The 16609-nt window shown below is 57.0% G+C and overlaps 2 protein-coding genes across 3 annotated transcripts in view; one reads left to right on the top strand and one right to left on the bottom strand.

Annotated features, from left to right (window-relative positions):
• Positions 1–4683, top strand: part of FAM222B (family with sequence similarity 222 member B) — a 35888-nt gene extending 31205 nt beyond the window's left edge. For both annotated transcript variants that reach the window (XM_051635918.1, XM_051635917.1), the window contains one exon: positions 607–4683. In XM_051635918.1, coding sequence (XP_051491878.1) covers positions 624–2192 — 1569 coding nt within the window. In that variant the 5' untranslated portion in view covers positions 607–623 and the 3' untranslated portion in view covers positions 2193–4683. The remainder of the gene's footprint in view (positions 1–606) is intronic.
• Positions 4684–9549: 4866 nt separating this feature from the next.
• TRAF4 (TNF receptor associated factor 4) lies at positions 9550–15536 on the bottom strand. Its single transcript, XM_051636086.1, has 7 exons — positions 15324–15536; positions 12656–12707; positions 12223–12327; positions 11969–12130; positions 11342–11503; positions 11113–11268; positions 9550–10635 (listed from the first exon to the last, which is right to left on the bottom strand). The coding sequence occupies exons 1-7, from the start codon at positions 15464–15466 to the stop codon at positions 10003–10005; spliced, it is 1413 nt and encodes a 470-aa protein (XP_051492046.1). The 5' UTR covers positions 15467–15536; the 3' UTR covers positions 9550–10002.
• Positions 15537–16609: the final 1073 nt, after the last annotated feature.

Raw genomic sequence — 16609 nt, 5'->3', positions numbered from 1 at the left:
CTTCCATTTGCTGAACTTGGACTGACAAGGGCTTCTTAATGGACAAAAAGACACTAAGTGCTTTCAGATGTCAGCATCTAGAAAAGAACACGGATGTAAATGGGAGGCTTGAGCTGAAGTGCTTTGTATGGTTCTCACCTCAGCATTACACGGGTTTAATGTTTAATTCATAACTTTCTGATTTTGATTTACACGGTGAAGACGCTGAGAATGGCTTGTGGAGCCGTGGGGAGGCAGCCTGAAATTAAGAGAATAGACCACAGCCCCACCGCCGCAAGCCGTGGGAAATGTCTCAGGCTGGAGACAATCTGATGTTTACAGTGTGTTACCTGGTTTTGTCCCACTGCAAGCGTGCTCTGATGAAAACACTGGTTTTCTTTTGCTCCCCTAGGCGGGTCTTGCCTTAAGCTGAACTGGGGGGTTGTGTTGGTCACCAGGTAAAAAAGGAATGAGATATCTGATGCACAATCCGCTCGTCTGGGAAGATTGAAGTTCTTGCCTCTTGATTCCTTGGAGATTTTTCTGCCCTTGTTGTGCAGCTGTCTTGTCCGGGGGTTGATCCCTTGCTTACCAGAATCAGTATTGACAAATTTCCTTTCTCCACAGGGGACACTACACAGAAAATGAGATCTGCACAGTATCCTACCCCAGCAGAATTGGATGCTTATGCTAAGAAGGTCGCCAACAATCCACTGACTATAAAAATTTTTCCAAACAGTGTCAAGGTTCCCCAGAGGAAACACATACGCCGTACTGTGAACGGACTTGATACTTCGGGCCAGAGGTACAGTCCCTACCCGTCTCAGGCCACCACCAAAACGGGCCTCCTGGCGATAGTCAAATCCCCAGCGAAAGGAATCATCAAGGACTTTGACGGGACGCGCACGCGCCTGCTGCCGGAAGCAATGATGAATCCCCCTTCCACCCCCTACCTTGCACCGAGCACTTTAACCCACCCCCAGGCGCTTGCTCGCCAGCAGGCTCTCCAGCATGCACAGACTTTGCCGCACCCCCAGAGCATCCCGCAGCCCCAGGCTCTGCAGCACCCTCAGGGTATCCCACAGCCACAAAGCTTACCGCACCCTCAGGGGATCCCGCAGCCCCAGGCGCTGCCGCACCCTCAGAATATGCAGCAGCCGCAGGGCCTGCAGCACCCTCAGCCCATGGCACACCAGCCTCTGCAGCACCCCCCCAACCCGCTGCTGCAGCCGGGTTTGCATGGAAGCAGAAAGATGCCGGATGCAGACGCGCCGCCGAATGTGACCGTGTCTACCTCAACCATTCCCCTCTCTATGGCTGCCACCCTGCAGCAGAACCAGCCACCGGACCTGAGCAGCATTGTGCACCAGATTAACCAGTTCTGCCAGGCCAGAGCTGGCATTAGCACTACCTCAGTGTGTGAGGGACAGATTGCAAACCCCAGCCCTATAAGTCGCAACCTGCTTATCAATGCAAGTACCAGGGTATCTACTCACAATGTCCCTACACCCATGCCTTCCTGTGTAGTAAACCCTGTAGATCATGCTGCTGCTGCTATTCCTCCTGCCTCTGTTAATGTGCCCATGGTGAATATCAACAGGGTGCCGCCCGCCTACCAGAACGAAATCAAATCGGTGGCGTGGAACCAGCACCAGCTCGCGCATCTGCAGCAAATGTGTGGAGATGCTGCTGGGCCTGCTGGACTCGCAGGGAAGCACCCTCAGAGGGAGATCGCAGGGCAGAGTTTTCCTGGCAAAACATCCAACTACCCTCAAGAACTGTGCATGGGCCAGTCATTCACCTTGAAGCCCCCCATCGAGAAGCCGACGCCTTCTCCACCCGTGAACGGGTTGCAGGGACCCTTGCCATATACCAATGGGCACTATTTCCAGCCCATCTGGAATAACATCCTGCCCACACCCAACAGTGACAGCTCTGGGTCCCAGGACCTCGCCATGCCTTTCCACGGGGGACAACAGGCAGGAGCACCGCTAGATTGTGCAGGAGGAACTCATTACAGAGCTGGAGCTGGCCCATCCAGCCAGAATAATGTGATGCAGACCATGGATTACCTAAGTGGGGACTTCCAGCAGTCCTGCTTCAGAGATCAGAGCATGGCCGTGCTGGGGAAAGTCCATCGGCCTCCCATGAACCGAGCACCTGAACCAACCGATAGTCGAAATCTTCATATTCAACACCCAGGGTATAGATAGGCTGCAGTCACTTTCACAGACAAAAATTATAGGTTTAGTCTTAATTTTAATTAATAAGCAAGGCATTTTTAACTTGCAAACTTGTGTGATCATTATAGTAACCGTTGGAAGAAGACATACTGTATATTTAAAAGCTTTGCTTTACATGTTCTCTATCTCCTTTCTGCCTCAGATACTTGACATGCCTTTTGTTTCCAAGAATTTCATTACACTACTTCACGCCACAGCTGTTTCCTCACCGCAGAACCCCCTTTGTGCAGCTTTTGCTTTCTGCTCAGTAGCTCCTTGCTGGACTGATGTTGAGTTGCTGCAGGGTTTGGCAGTTGCATCTGTTCACCAGCTCCGTGAAGAGCGAGGTAGCGGAGCTGCTTAAATTTCCATCTCCGTTTCCTCTGAAGATTAAGAGCAACAGAATTGTCAGGAAGCAGGGCTTATTTTCAACTCGAAAGCCCATTTCATTAATGCATTAAACACTGACCATTTGCACTGTCTAGAGGCCTATTTAATTGAAAACGAAGCCTGTGTTTGAAAGAGCCAGCTAGGGGTGTGTATTTAGGCATTAACACAGGAAGAAGCTTCTCAGCTGTTTCTTGCTGAGACTCCCGCATTTCTTGGTCTAGACTTTTTCCAAAGCCAAAAATCTCTGGCTGATTTTTCTGACACTTTGTTTGTTTGCAGACAGGGTATGGAGGAGGAGGGAGCGGTGGCTTTAGGATGTAGGCAGCAGAGCTGCCCTCAGGAGCTGCCTTTTCTCTGCATCGTGTTTCCCTTCCCCGCTCCCCTTTCGCCAGCCTAAGAGCCAACCTGGTGTGAACCTCTCGCTGCTAGGAGTCTGGCCATCCTGACCTGAAGGGAATCCAGACCCACTGACAACTCCAAAAAAAGGGTTCAGCCACTTCTCGGGTAGCTAGAATTTAATTTCAGGGCGAGGAGACGTACCTGGAGCTCGTCTCCGGTGCAATGAGCGGGTGGGGGGGCGGCAGGGCACCGTCCCCCCCCGGCAGCAGTCCCCACGGGACAGGAGGTGGGTTGATCTGAAGCAAAGCTCCGCTCACGAGCCACTGTGGGACCAACAGGCCCAAATTCCTCTCCCATCAAAACACCACAGCGGATTTAATGGAACAATTCTCCTCTCTGGGAATTAGCAAAGGTATTTATAACATCTCTTTTTCCCAGGGTCGTGGTGCCTAACTCCTTCTGATCCTTTCCCACGTCACTTCCAGCAGCCAGTGGGGACAGTGACCGTAGGACACTAACTGTTGGGTAACCTCAGCCTCTTGTTCTCCTCAGTGAACCAAAACAGACCTTTCCTTTCTAACAGTCAAGTTTCTTTAAAGTATAAAATTTCTCATCTCCATTAACAAGACTAATACTTGAACAATAATGATCACAACCAAGTTTGGAAATTAAAAAAAAAAAAAAAAAACACAAAAAAAACCCAAACCCAACTAATTAAAAAAAAAAAAAGCATTGATTCTTTATATGTACACTGGCTAAAAATATTGCTCTACACTGTAACTTTTAAGTGTAATATTTCTGTATGAATGTCTCCTGGTAGTGTGGGTTTGAGTAGCATTGTGTATGGGTGAACCCACTGGCCTCTGCCATCCATTGGCCTCCCTCACAGCCCTTTTGACAAACAAAGCCTTAAGTATTTGCTCCTTGAATTTTTCCTTAACGAGCATGGTTTAAAAAAAATCTTAAAAAAAGACATCATACAAAATTTAAAAAAGGAAAAAAAAGACAAAAAAAAAAAGAAGAAAAAAATAACACGTTTTGAAGTGACGTCATAGTTGGCTAGAGATTCTTAAAAGTTTTTCGTAAATGGAAAGATTAGAAGACATTTATTTGTATTTTTTTAATTTAGACGTGTAGTCCTGGGCTGTAACAAATATTTAGGTTTCAAAGCTTAGCAGAGTACGTTTTCTGACTCCTTAGTACACTTAATGTCATTATTTAAATTCTTTTTAAGTGTACTATAAACCGTTCTTTAGTGGTAACTCTTTAGCAAGGTTAAGCAATTTGACTAAAGACGGATTAAATTATGTGTTGGCTTGTGTTGCCTTATATTTAAAAAAGGAAAAATTGCCTGATTGTGTTATGCCAAATGATAGCAACATGAAGTCCTAATTTATTGTTTATAATCGTATTCCTGCAGTCTTTGTGAAAACTGGTAAATATACATCTATGAAAGAACTAAAACCCTGAGGCTTTTCATGCAATATTTTTCTGAATCCCATTATACTGGAAGCCAAGGTTTGAGTCTGAAGCTGCTCCCTCCCAGTCTCCCCTGTCTGCCCCATCCTTCTCCCCCAGACCGATCTAGGGCTGTGCTGACTTTAACCTCTCCTGCAAAGTTAGTCACTGTAAGGTGTTCTGCTACCTGAATACAGACCTTTTTACTAAATAAAACATTGGCGTCTCCTCTGTTCCGTAGCCTGCTACTCATCTCAACCCAGACTGTTATTAAAAGTGATCTCTTTTCTTTTTTCCCCTCCTGCTTTTCTCCTGAGAGAGTCTCGAGTTGAGTCCTGTGTGGTGGTGTCCGCAGAGGGGGGTGTGGATGGGGGGGAGGTGGTTGTGTTGGTGGGGGGAGCTGTCTGGAGTGTTGGGATCGCTGGGAGCTGGGATGGTGGCTGTGGGAATTGCTGGGAGGTGTGAGGATCCTTGTGGGGATCACTGGCAGCATGCGGGATCATTAAAGTGATCACTGGGAGCTGTGGGGATCGTTGTGGGGATTGCTGGCAGCTGGGAGGGATCATTGGAGGGAGCACTTGGAGCTGGGGAGGTGGCTGTGGGGATCATCCTGCTCAGGCAGTTGCAGACCAGTGACTTCAGAGACTTTGTCCCAGTGCAGCAGGACCGGGAAGCAAAGATACTCCTGAGACAGCCAGGTGAGACGTTGCTTAAAACCCAGGGGTCACTGTACTGTTAAAACAGACTGAAATGTTTCCTTTTGTTCTAGGAGTGGGGATTTTCATTGAACCAGCCCTTTCCAGTCCTTCAGCAACTTCTGCTCCTGCAGCTGCTCAGAGACACACACACACACTCCCCCCCCTGCCCCGGGCCCAGCCTGGGAGGGCAAACCCCAAACCCTCTGCATGAGGGCCAGACCTGGCTCTGTCCCTTACCCAGGTGACAAAGAGAAGAGCCACCGAGGTGGGTTGGTGGGCTGTGGTAGATTTGCTCCCCTGCAAATGTTTGTCCATGTGCAGGAGTAAGAGTAACCTGCAGAAATATGAGTAACCTTTGCCCCAGGCTGTCCCCAGGACCCCCCTAAACTGACATTCTCTTCCTCTGGGGTTCATGCTGCAGCTTCCCTGTCTGTGGGTCTGTGGCTTCCTCAGTGGCTTCCTCATCTGCCTCCAGCACAAGATTTCTGTTCCTCTGATGGATCCTGGGCACTTGTAGAGGAGGGCTCTGCTCCTTGAGGAGCAAGTGAGGTATTTTCACATTTCCCTCAACTCTGCATCAGCACTGGAATCTGTCCAGACCCACTCTGATTTAGCAGAACATCCTTATTCTGATGGTTCCCGACAGCTCCCTTGCCAGCCGGGTGGGCATCAGCAGGATCCTGGGAGGGATAAACATGAAAGTGCTGTGGAAGCTTCCATCTCTGATGTGGCTTGTCTGTTGAGGAGAAGCTTTGAAGCTGTTAAATTGCAAGCCCAGTTTGTTGCAGCCCAAAGTTAAAATTTTATGAAGACATTTGTGAATTTTCTCTAAGCTTATGATGTGAGATGGATCCGTGGGGCTTGGCTGCTCCTGCAGAAATCAAACAAGTGTTTGCTGGGGCTCACTGGGGAGAGAACTGGGAATTGCTGCTGTATTTCATTAAGCCACAGACTGATGAAAAACTTCTGTGCTCCGGGCATGAACTAGAATTATTTTTTTTTAATATATATAATTTTTTTCCACAGGAAAAATAAATGTAGAAAAAGAAAAAAACAGAGAGATTTGGTTCCTTTGCCCCTTCTGGTTCAATGCAGTGTGAGTGGAGGCTGGTGTGGCTGTGGGCAGCCCAAAGGGAGTTTGGGGAAGGGTCCCTGTGGGTTCCTGGGGTACAAATGTGTCAGGCACAGCCCAGTTGCCCTTCTGCAACAAGAGTACCAAGAAGGTCTGGGAAAAGAAATGAGAGAGAAAATCTCAGAGCCAGAAAGGTGCTGAAATTAGATGAGCAGGAGGCAAGGAGGTGTTTTAAGAGATTTTTACAAAGTCTCTGAGAGTTAGGGCTGTCCCATGCCCTAAGGGTCTGCTGGCCCTGGCCAGGAGGGAGATGTTGGATGCTACCAAAGCTGGACCTGGAAGGTTCCCTAGAAGGTACTGACTGCCCTGCAAAGTGGTGACCTAGTAGTGGGTGTAATAAACTCCATGTTTTGCTTATTAACTTAATAATTATTATAATAATATACAACTTTTTAAAGGGGATTTGTAACATCTGTTATTTCCTTCCAGAAGATGAGTCCTGAGCTCCTCTTCCCACTGGTCACACCTCCAGTTCAGGTGCTGAGCTGCTGCTTTCACCTCCAAGCACAGGAATTCAAGCCCACTCCCCCCTCTGCGCTCACTCAAAACATCCCAGTGTCAAAATCCCTCTGATGGCAAACTAAAACCTCTCATGATGATTCCAGTGTTCCCCAGATACTAAGAAATATGCTGAGTTCCCACATGCTTTTCCAGGAATTTGGGCTAAACCAGGCAGCTTAGCCCAGCTCAGCTTAGCAGGGCACATCCCAGCTCCAGCATCCAGACCTGCCGTGCCCAGAGCAGCTTCTCCCTCCATCCACCCTTTGACTCAGCATCACTGGAGCTACTTTGGAATCTGGTTTCTTCACCTCTTCCCCCAACAGGAGGAATCCCTTCTGCAAAGCCTCCTCAGGACACCTTCACATCTAGCTCGAGCTGTTTGCCAGAGCAAAGATCTGATAATGAGCCCAGGGGGACTTGGGTGTGAGCAACTGCCACCACCACCAAGGAGTTACCTTTAGCTTAACTTTACCTTTAGTTAACTAAGCTGAAGGTCTCAAGCAGATGGCAGAGTAAGGTCCAACCTTTAAAAACTTCTCCTTTAAGGCCAAATAGTTTTCTTCCAAAGAGTCAGTTGCTGTGTCTGATCTTTTCCCCCATGCTGAGCTCACTGGACCCTGGGAGGACGCAAACGTTGAGTTTGACCCAAGGTGGGCAACAAACCCAGATGTCCTCTGCCCAAAACCAGCAGCATGTAGTCGCATCATGGAGGCCCTTTGGAAAGGAGTAACTGAAAAAAAAAAGGAGTTTAAAAAGTCCTGCTTAATGTGGAGGTCTTGGGAAGGGAGGGAGAGGAGCGGTTGGTCCACGAGGGTTGGAGGAGCCAAAGGAAAGAAGCAGGTTGAAGGCAGGTCTTGGCTGGAGGCTTGTCTTGGCCATCTTCTAGCCCCAGCTGCTGTTCAGGTGCTCTTCCAATGGCTCAACGAGGCTAAATTGCAATAAAATTACTGGAGTATTTAATCAGTTTAAGTGAATTTCAAGGCAATTGGATACGAACTCTTGATTCAGCAGGGCTCACTGCTGGCCTGGGAGATGTGCCAGGGCTGCAAAGATGAAATTGCACCAAGATTTATATGGTCCCTCTATAAAACCCTCTCCTTTGCCACCCCCCCCACCCTTCAAACCCCCTCCATCCTGAGACCAAAGGGCTGGGGGAGAAAGAGGAGCTTGGCCAAGCGTTAATAAAGGCTGAGAAAAGCAAACCTGTCTCACATTTTGCTCCTGATTAAATATTGTCTGGTGTAGCCATCTTGGCTGAGAAGCATCAACAATCAGCACAAATCAGAGCATGAGGGGCAGACAGGGTGGTTTTGCCAAAGATCCTCCCTGGCTGCATCCCGAAGTTGTTATAAGATGGTAAAAAAAAAAAGGAGTTGGGGGTTGGGTAGCTAAAGGCATCACCAATGTGGTTGGGGGCCTTCAACAAGCAAAGGTCCAGCCCCTGCCCCCTGTCAAGGGGCTCCCTTGATTTAATGGACATTTAATCAGACCTTCCTCACTAGCTGGAACATCCTGAGAACCACCAGCCAGTGTCCCAGCCCCTTTGGACTGATGGAGAAAGCTGGCAGGTTCTGGGCCTTTAGAACAGATCTTCAACTTCCAGGAAGTTTATTTTTAAACTTGATATTTTAAGCAAAAAATTAGTAGAAAATCAATTTACCTATTTTTTCTCCCTCTCCACCACGAATCTGAAGAGCATCATCTCCTGCTTCCCACCCCAGGCCTTGCAGAGGATTTGCAACATCCCCCCCCCAAACCCGCCTGCAATTTTATGCAGAGATGGGAAGGTTAAGAGGTGCTTGAAGATCAGGCTGACATTTCCAGCAGGGAGACGTGTGAGCCGTGCAATTATTTTAATATTTTAATATTATGGGGGTTTTTTTAAGCTACTTAGAGGCTGCCAATCCCACCCGTGTGTGTGTGAGCACCCACAGAATGTACCTAACACAAAATATATAAACAAAATGGGGCAGGGGGCAAAATAAGCAGATTAAAGAGGGGAAAAAATAAAATAAGAAAGGGGGGGGTGGTGGAAATAATCCTCTATTTGATACGTAGGGCTGGGTCCCTTCCCTGGGGGTGAACACCCCCCCGTGGCTGCAGCGACGCGCGGCACCACAGGGCGGCGCCACTGAGCCCGCATGGGCACCGCAGGAGGGGGCGCGGGGGGGGACGCAGCGGAAAAGGTTAATATTGGGCTGGTATCAGCCAGTTTGAGTTGGTACCGGGCACCGGGATGGGCAGAAGGGGAAGTTCAGGGTGGCGGGGGAGGGCGTTGAGGAGACCCCAGCAGCGCTGAGCACCCCCCCAGCCCAGCCAGGCCTGCGGGGTGCGGCTAATTAAGGGCTAATTGTGACAAGCTGAGGGGCGGGGCACTAATGCAATTGTGGGATTAGCCTATGGGGACACTCACCCCCCTCCCCCCCAACCTGGGTTCACTAAGGGGGGGGAACACTTACCTGGGCCCCCCCAAAAACACTCCAGTGACTCCCCCACCCATTGCCCACCCACCCTGGCTGCTCTGCTCCCCCACCCCGCAGGACTGTAATTGCCCCAGCACTAACGAGGGGTCAGTGGAGCAGGAGGGGCTACAGGACCCCCCCCCCTCCACACACACACACCCGCACATCCCTGTAATTACCGAATTAACTGTCTCCATCTGAGCCCGTCTGCCCGGGATGTGGGTCAGGGATTAACCCCCTCTGTGCCCCCCAGACCAGCCCTGTCCCCACCAACCCCCCTGCTGCACCATGAGCAGCCACGCGCTGGGGACAGGGTGTCCCCATCCCCTCCCCAGGTGGGCGGAGGAAGGAGGTTCAGGCGGCCGTAATAAATACAAGAAAAGTTTAATTGACAAAAAGGGGGGTGGTGGCTATTGGGGGGGGGGAATCAGGCCCCAGCCTGGCGTAATAAATAACAACCGTGCTCCTGGGGGCACCAGCTTACAAAATATGGCTCTGGGCAGCGGGGTCCCTGTGGGATCCCCAAAGAGGCTGGCAGGGGCTGCTGGGCACCCTGGTGAGGGGCTTGGGGGACCCAGCACCACCCTGGGCACCTGAGAAGGGGCTGCTGGGTCTGCTGTGGGGTCCCAAGCCCCGGGAATGACATGGGGGAGGGGGAGGCAGCCCCAACCTCTGCCTACCTGAGAGCTGCCGGCTGCAGCCACCACAGTGTCCCCAGGCTGGAGCCACGGGCTGTGGGCAGGGGTTCAGCACCATTTGGGGCACCCCTGGGTGGGGGCTCAGCTCATGTCCTGTCCCCCCTCACCCCAGGACACCAGGACTCAGGCCAGGATCTTCTGGGGGATCTCCACTGAGGCTTTGATGAAGATGGCGTTGTCCCGCACGTAGTTCCGCTTCTTGATGTCCTCGTGGGAGATGAACTTGGGGTAGCCAAAGCCCAGGGTGCTCTCATCCAGGGAACTGCGCGAGGCTCCCGGCTTCTGGAAGTTCTTCCAGTTGGGATCGGGGTGGAAGGTCTCAGTGATGTGTTGGGGCTTGGAGAGCGACGGGTCGCTCTGGTCCAGCAAGGAGAAGGTGACACGGTAGGAGAAGGGCCACTCCAGCAGGTTGTCGTACTCGCCCGGCAGCACGCGGATGTAGACGGAGAGGTGGCTGCTCTCCCCGCTCCCGTTGCCATTGAGGAAAGCTGAGACCTGCAGCTTGTAGCCGTACTTGTGGGTGTAGAACGGGGGGCTGAAGAACTCGTAGTTGCTGCGGGCTTTGGCCTCCTGCAGCTTGCGGGCGTAGTCGGCGATCTTCCAGATGAGGGTCCCGTCGCTGCTGACCGACAGCTCCTCCACGTCCCGCCGCAGCTCCAGGATCTCCTGCCGCTGCCGGCTCACCAGGGCACACACCATGCCCAGGTGAGCCTTGGTGCTCTCCTCCAGGTGCCGGCCCATGGCCAGCTTGGGGCACTGAGGGGGAATGGGGACATCAGCAAGGGGCTGGAACAGGGGCATGGGACAGTGTGGGAACATGGGGTGGGACAGGACAAGGATGCAGGGGGCATGTCACTGGGATGTATGTGCAAGGCAGCAGGATGGCACAGGGATGCCATGGGAACACAGGGGTGGCACAGGGACACTCACAGAACGATGGAATCACAGAATTGTTCTGGTTGGGAAAGACCTTTAAAACAATTTGAGTCCAAAAAGGACACCTGGTTGGGATGGCATGGGGACACCAGAGAAGGCAAAGTGACACAGGTGAGGCAGGACAAGGATAAGGGCACTACAGAGCTACAGGGATGGGATAGAGCAGAAGAGACACCATGTGTGGAGACACTGTGGGGCACAGGGACACCATAGTGGAGAAGGCACAGGATGCCAAGGTGGGATGGGCATAGGGACATGGGCATGGGGACATGGGCACAGTGCTGGGGACACACTCACCCGGTGCTTGCAGCCAGCTTCCTTGAAGGGGCACAGCAGCATAGCAGTGCTGCAGCTCTCCTTGAGGTGGGTGGGCACATCCTCCCGGGCGATGCTGGGTGTCCCACACTGGTTGGGGCAGGGCACAGGGTACCGGGGACACTGGTACTGATGGTTCTGGGGACAGCAAGTGGCAGTGAGCTGGGGCTGGGAGCTGGCAGGGTGAGGGTCCCCGTGAGCCCCATCTCACCTGGATGGTGTCAAAGACAAACTCCTTGGAGCAGTAGGTGCAGGGCTGGGTGCGCTTGGGGCACTCGGCCAGGGCGTGCTGGGACAGCAGGCGCCGCATCATGCGGGCCCCACACTTGTTCTCACAATACACGCTCTCCTGGGGACACGTGCCCTGGTGGCCCTGGGAATGGCAGCAGCATTATCACCCTCTGCCTGCCCTCACCAGCCAGCCCTGCTGAGGGATGGGGCCAGGCAGTGGCTCCCATGGCCAGGCTGTGCCCCCCATGGGGTCTGCCACCCAGGCTCTGGCCCCAAGGCCAGGCTATGTCCCCCCATGGTGTCCTGCCAGGCTGTCCCCAGGGCCAAGTTGTGCATGACTCCCCAGTGTCATGCACTGTCCCCATGGCCAGGCTGTGCCCTCCATAGTGCTCCCTACCCAGGGTTTCTCCCCCTGCCCAGGCTGTGTGTCCCCATGGTGCCCTGCAGCCCATCAAGGTCCCCACACTGCAGCCCCCCCAACCTGGCTACAACCCCATCACACCCCCAGCCCTGCCACGCCACCCCTGCCAGCTGTGTCCCTGCTCCCTGTGTCCCCACCACAGCCACATCCCCTGGCATGGTGTGTGTCCCAGCTCCCCTGTCCCACCTCGAAGGCCTCCCCGGTGAAGTCACTGGCACAGAACTCGCACTTGACCCGGCGCTTGGGGCAGCCGTGCTGGACGTGCTCGGGCAGGTCGCGGCGGCTCAGCTTGGCGCTGCACCGGTTGGGGCAGGGGATTACGTTGAAGCCGCAGGTGCCAAGATGGGCCTGGCAAGGTGGGAGGCACAGAGATGGTAAAGGTGGGGACACAAACACACGGGGCACAGCCTTGACCCTCTCCCCATCCTGCCGGGCCCTACCTGGAGGTGCTTGATGAGCCCGCTCCAGCGGCAGCCCTCCTCGCTGTGGATGCAGCGGATGGCCAAGCTCAGCACCTGTGCCTCCAGCTCCGGGTCAGGGTAAATCTGGGGAGGCAACATCAGGGCATCAACACCCTGCGCTGGGCTGGGGGGGGTGGGCACAGGGACCCCCCTCCCCAGCCTGGCCAGGAGCCACAGGCACGCTGCCCGGGGCCGGATCCCCCCCCGCCGGCACACAAACAAGCCCCCTTTGTCAGGAGCGGGTTTCCGTTCCGGCCCCGCGGCACAAAGGGCTCTTGCTTCCGCGTGGGCGCCCGTGCCAGGCTGGGGCGGCCGTGCCAGGCAGGCGTGTAGAGCCTGGGGATAGCTCCTGGGTGGGGACATGGGTGGCAGGGACATTCACCCCAAGCCAGGTACCACGTGGCAGGCTCACCTTGGCGTAGTCCAGGGGTAGCTGGTCCTCAGGACACTTGAAGACGCCTTCGCTGCAAAACACAGAGAGGTCAGGATCACTTGGGGTGGGGGAGAGAGTGTGTCACTGGTGACACAGCCATGATGTCCCATAGGGTCCCCACCATCTCACCCCAGGACATCAGGGCTGCCCCTCAGCACTCAACCCCACACCAAATCCAGCCGTGGCCCTCGGGGAGCCACAGCTCTAATCCTGCTCCATCTGTCTGAGCTGGGAAATGCCCCCGCCAGACACCCCCCCCCGGGCAGCCCCCCCGCCCCGTGCCCGGCACGGCGGCCACGGTCCCTGGGGGCCTGGGCCAGCCGCCACGATTGTGCCACCATCTGGAGCCCCGGCAGCCCCCTCGCCTGCCCCGGCCCCCTGGGATTAGGGCAGGGTGCGGGCGGCCGGCTGGGAGCAGAGCCGGTGCGGCCCGGGGACACCCACAGCCCCAGGTGCTGGGGCCCAGGAGAGGTGGGGGGACAACAGCTGGGCGCCAGATGTGCAGCCCGGATGCGTGGCCTCTGCAGGAAATCAGCCCATCAGCCACTGCGGTGAGCCAGGGTGGGGGGACAGGCAGCAGCCCTTGAGGGGGTCCCCATCCTGCTGGGCCCTCAGCCATCCCCGAGGTGGGAATGGCCCCAGTGTGGGGTGGACCGACAGGGACAGAGCCGAACACACAGCCTGGCTTGCAGCATTGCTGGCCAGGGCCCCTAGAACACCATGCCATACAAGAGTGGCACCCCACATGCCATCCCTGCTGGGCCCTGGGGCAGGAGGCCATGGGTGCTGCCCCCAGCAGGGACATGCAGAGACTCTGGTGTCCCCAAGGTGGCTCTGGATGAGGCCACCAGGTCACCCTGGCCTGTGTGCAGCCCCTGCATGTCTAATCACTGCACGCCCTTGGGTGCTGGCCCAGCCTTGACCAGGGCTGCCAAGTGGATGCCACCGATGCCACCCAGCACGTGCTGGCCTGGGATGCCCAGACATGGCACAGTGACATCCCCTGCAGCCACCAGCCCTGTGCTGGCAGGGGGGGACAAACATGCCCCAGGAAAACCAGCCCAGTGTTGTGGGGTGTGACCCCTGCAGAGCACGGCCACATCCAGCCCTGCCACGTGCCCGGACTGTTCCCAGCGGGTGTTTCTCTGGGAGTCACCGAGCACCTGCCGAGATAAGCTGCTCCCGGCACCCAGCCCCTTCCGGGGAGCCCGCGGCTGGCACTGCCCCACGGCTGGCATCACCCCACGGCTGGCATCACCCCACGGCTGGCACTGCCCCACGGCTGGCATCTCCCTGCTGCCTTTCCAGGGCCAGGCAGCCCTGCCTGCCCCCTGCGCTCGGTGTCGGGGTGCCGGGGCTGCCGGGGCAGCGGGACAGAGACCCGAAGCCAGTGCCTAATCCTCGACAAAGCCTCCCCATTCCTCACGCTCGGCCGGGCAGGGAATGTGCTGAGGCAGCGCCTGGGGGGACCGTCCTTGCCTCTGACCTTCGCAGCGTGTCGGGGCGCAGCAAGGTGATGGGGGGGGGGGAGCTCGGCACCCCCCCGCACCCCCCCGCACCCCCCGGGAAGGCGGCGGGGCTGGGTAGCTCAGCCCGGGAGATCCACAAACCTGATCCAGTGCAACCGAGGTGGGGGGGGGGCTTGGCCGGGGGGACCCCGGTGTCCGGCCGCCCCGGTAGATCCGAGGTGTCCGTGGGGTGGATGCGGGGGGGGACAGAGGTGCTGCCTGGCACCGGCCCCGGGGAACGCCCGGTTTCACAGAAACCGTCCAGCAGCGGCCGTGCCCGCGGGGCCCCGGGCCCGGGCGAAGGTCGCCTCCGTGGGGCGAGGCGCAGCCGGAGGCGGCGGCGGAAACCGGGGCCCGGGGTGAGGCTTCGGCACCGCCGCACGCCCGGCCCGGGGCAAGGGCGGGAGGGGGGTGGACACGGACACCCCCTCTTCGTGTTGCTGTGGGACCCCCCGCCCCGGGCACGGTGGCCCCGGCACGTGCCCCGGGAGCAGCTGCCCGGACCCCTCCCCTCGCTCCCTGCGCTCACCCACGGACGGTCGCGCTCACCCGTGGGCGCGGGCGCACGGAGTGGGGACCCCCCCGAACCTCCCCGGTCGCTTCCTCCGGCGGGGCCGAGGCAGGAAGGGGTTAAGCACAAATCTTTGCAAGCGCTCGAAACTCGCCGCACCGGCCTTCACCGGCCCTCCTCTTCCTCCTCCTCCTCCTCACCGAGAGGGGCCACGGGCCGCTGCACCCCGCGGGACGGCTGTCACGGGCTGGGCAAGCCCGGCACTCCCCCCCTGCCCCGGGGCACCCCCGGCGCATCCCCCTCCCGGGCCCCGAGGCACCCCCAGGCACCCCGGACCCCCTCCCCGGCCCGATGCACCCCGCACTCCCCGTGTTGGGCGACACCCCGCGGCATCCCGGCACCCCCGGGCACCCTGCCCCCCCTTCCCCGTCGCGGGGCACCCCACACCCCTCCCCGGGGCACCCTGGCCCCGCACCCGGCAGTAATGGGGGGGATCCGCTGACTCCCCGGGCGCGGAGCCCCCGGGGATCCGCGGGATGAGGGGAGAGGGTGACGGCGGGGGGTGGAAGGACGGGGTGCGCGGCACGACGTCATGGCGGGGCGGCCGTGACGTCACGACGGGGCTCACCTGAGGAACTCCTGCAGGCAGGTGTCGCAGAAGCGGTGGCCGCAGGTGGAGACCCGGACCGGCTCCCGCATGGGCTTCCCGCAGAGCGGGCACAGCACCCGCCGCCGCGGCCGCTCCAGCAGCTTGTAGTCGTAGCCCGGCATCCCGGTCGCCCCGCTCGCCTCCTCCGCGCCCCGCTCGCCTCCTCCTCCGCGCTCCGGCTGCCCGGCTCCGCCCGGGGGGGCCGGCCGGGGCGGTGGAACCGGCCTGAGACCGCCCCGCGCCCGGGGCCGGGGGCCGGGCACCGCCACCGCCTCCCGACCGGGCTCCGCCTCCTCGCACCGGGGGGAGCTGGGGCGGCCCCGACACCCTGGAGGCTCCGGCATGGACCCTCCGGGGCGGTTTGGTACCCACCACCGAGGACAGTCACACCGGAGAGGTTTGGGACCCTAGAGACACCTATCACGGAGCTTTGGGGAGCATCATATGGGGAACAACCCCTCTGAGGAGGTTTAGGACTGTGGGGAAAGTCACTTCTGAGGGTTTAGGGGGCATCATATTGGGGACAGCCACTCCAGGGGGCTTTGGTACCCACTGCACCAGGGCCAGACAGCAGCCCCCAGGGGTCTGGGGAGCACCACCTTGGGCACAGCCATCCCAGGGGGCTTGGAGAGCATCACATCAGCCACAGTCCCTCTGGGGGGCTTGGTACCCCAGTGACAGAGCAGGACACGAAGGGGCTGCCCAAGCCCCCCCCCCATGCCACAGGAACAGGGGAACCACATGCTCCCGTGGCTTCATCTTGCTCAGAGCTCACACCCCCGGGCTGCAGCCAACAGCAAACCCTCTGGCCTGTGATTTCCAACCTCCACGCAAGGACTTGGGAGGAGGGAGAATAAAAGAAAAACCTGTCTGGCTCCAGCCCCCACGTCACTCTTTCAGAAACCAGAGCAGCATATGGGAGTATTTGCCCCTTTCCCTAGAGATGGAGACAAGCAGCTGACAGGCTGTGAGCATGTGTTAGTCCCACCAACGCTCCAGCCAGCTTCCCAGCCCGGGCGGCAGTTGCTCCAGCCCCAAATGTTGGCAGTTTTCAATTAGCAAATGGCAGAGGAGAGGGATTCCTGGGGGACACGCTAAGCAAGTCAAGCTCTATCACTTGTCACTCAAGGAGCTCACGTTACCCTTCTTGCCGAGAGGTTCTGCTTAAAATAAAATCCTCTGGCAAGCTGGGGAGGTGGGAGGCAGGGAGCCTGCCTGATCTTGCTGCCAAGAAGGGGATGGGTGGCTGATTTCTGGGGTTACCC

Source organism: Apus apus, chromosome 18 (genome assembly GCF_020740795.1).
Source record: "Apus apus isolate bApuApu2 chromosome 18, bApuApu2.pri.cur, whole genome shotgun sequence".
Classification (NCBI taxonomy): domain Eukaryota; kingdom Metazoa; phylum Chordata; class Aves; order Apodiformes; family Apodidae; genus Apus; species Apus apus.
Note: the sequence above shows the minus strand (reverse complement) of the source record. Positions and strands in the feature narration are given on the sequence as shown.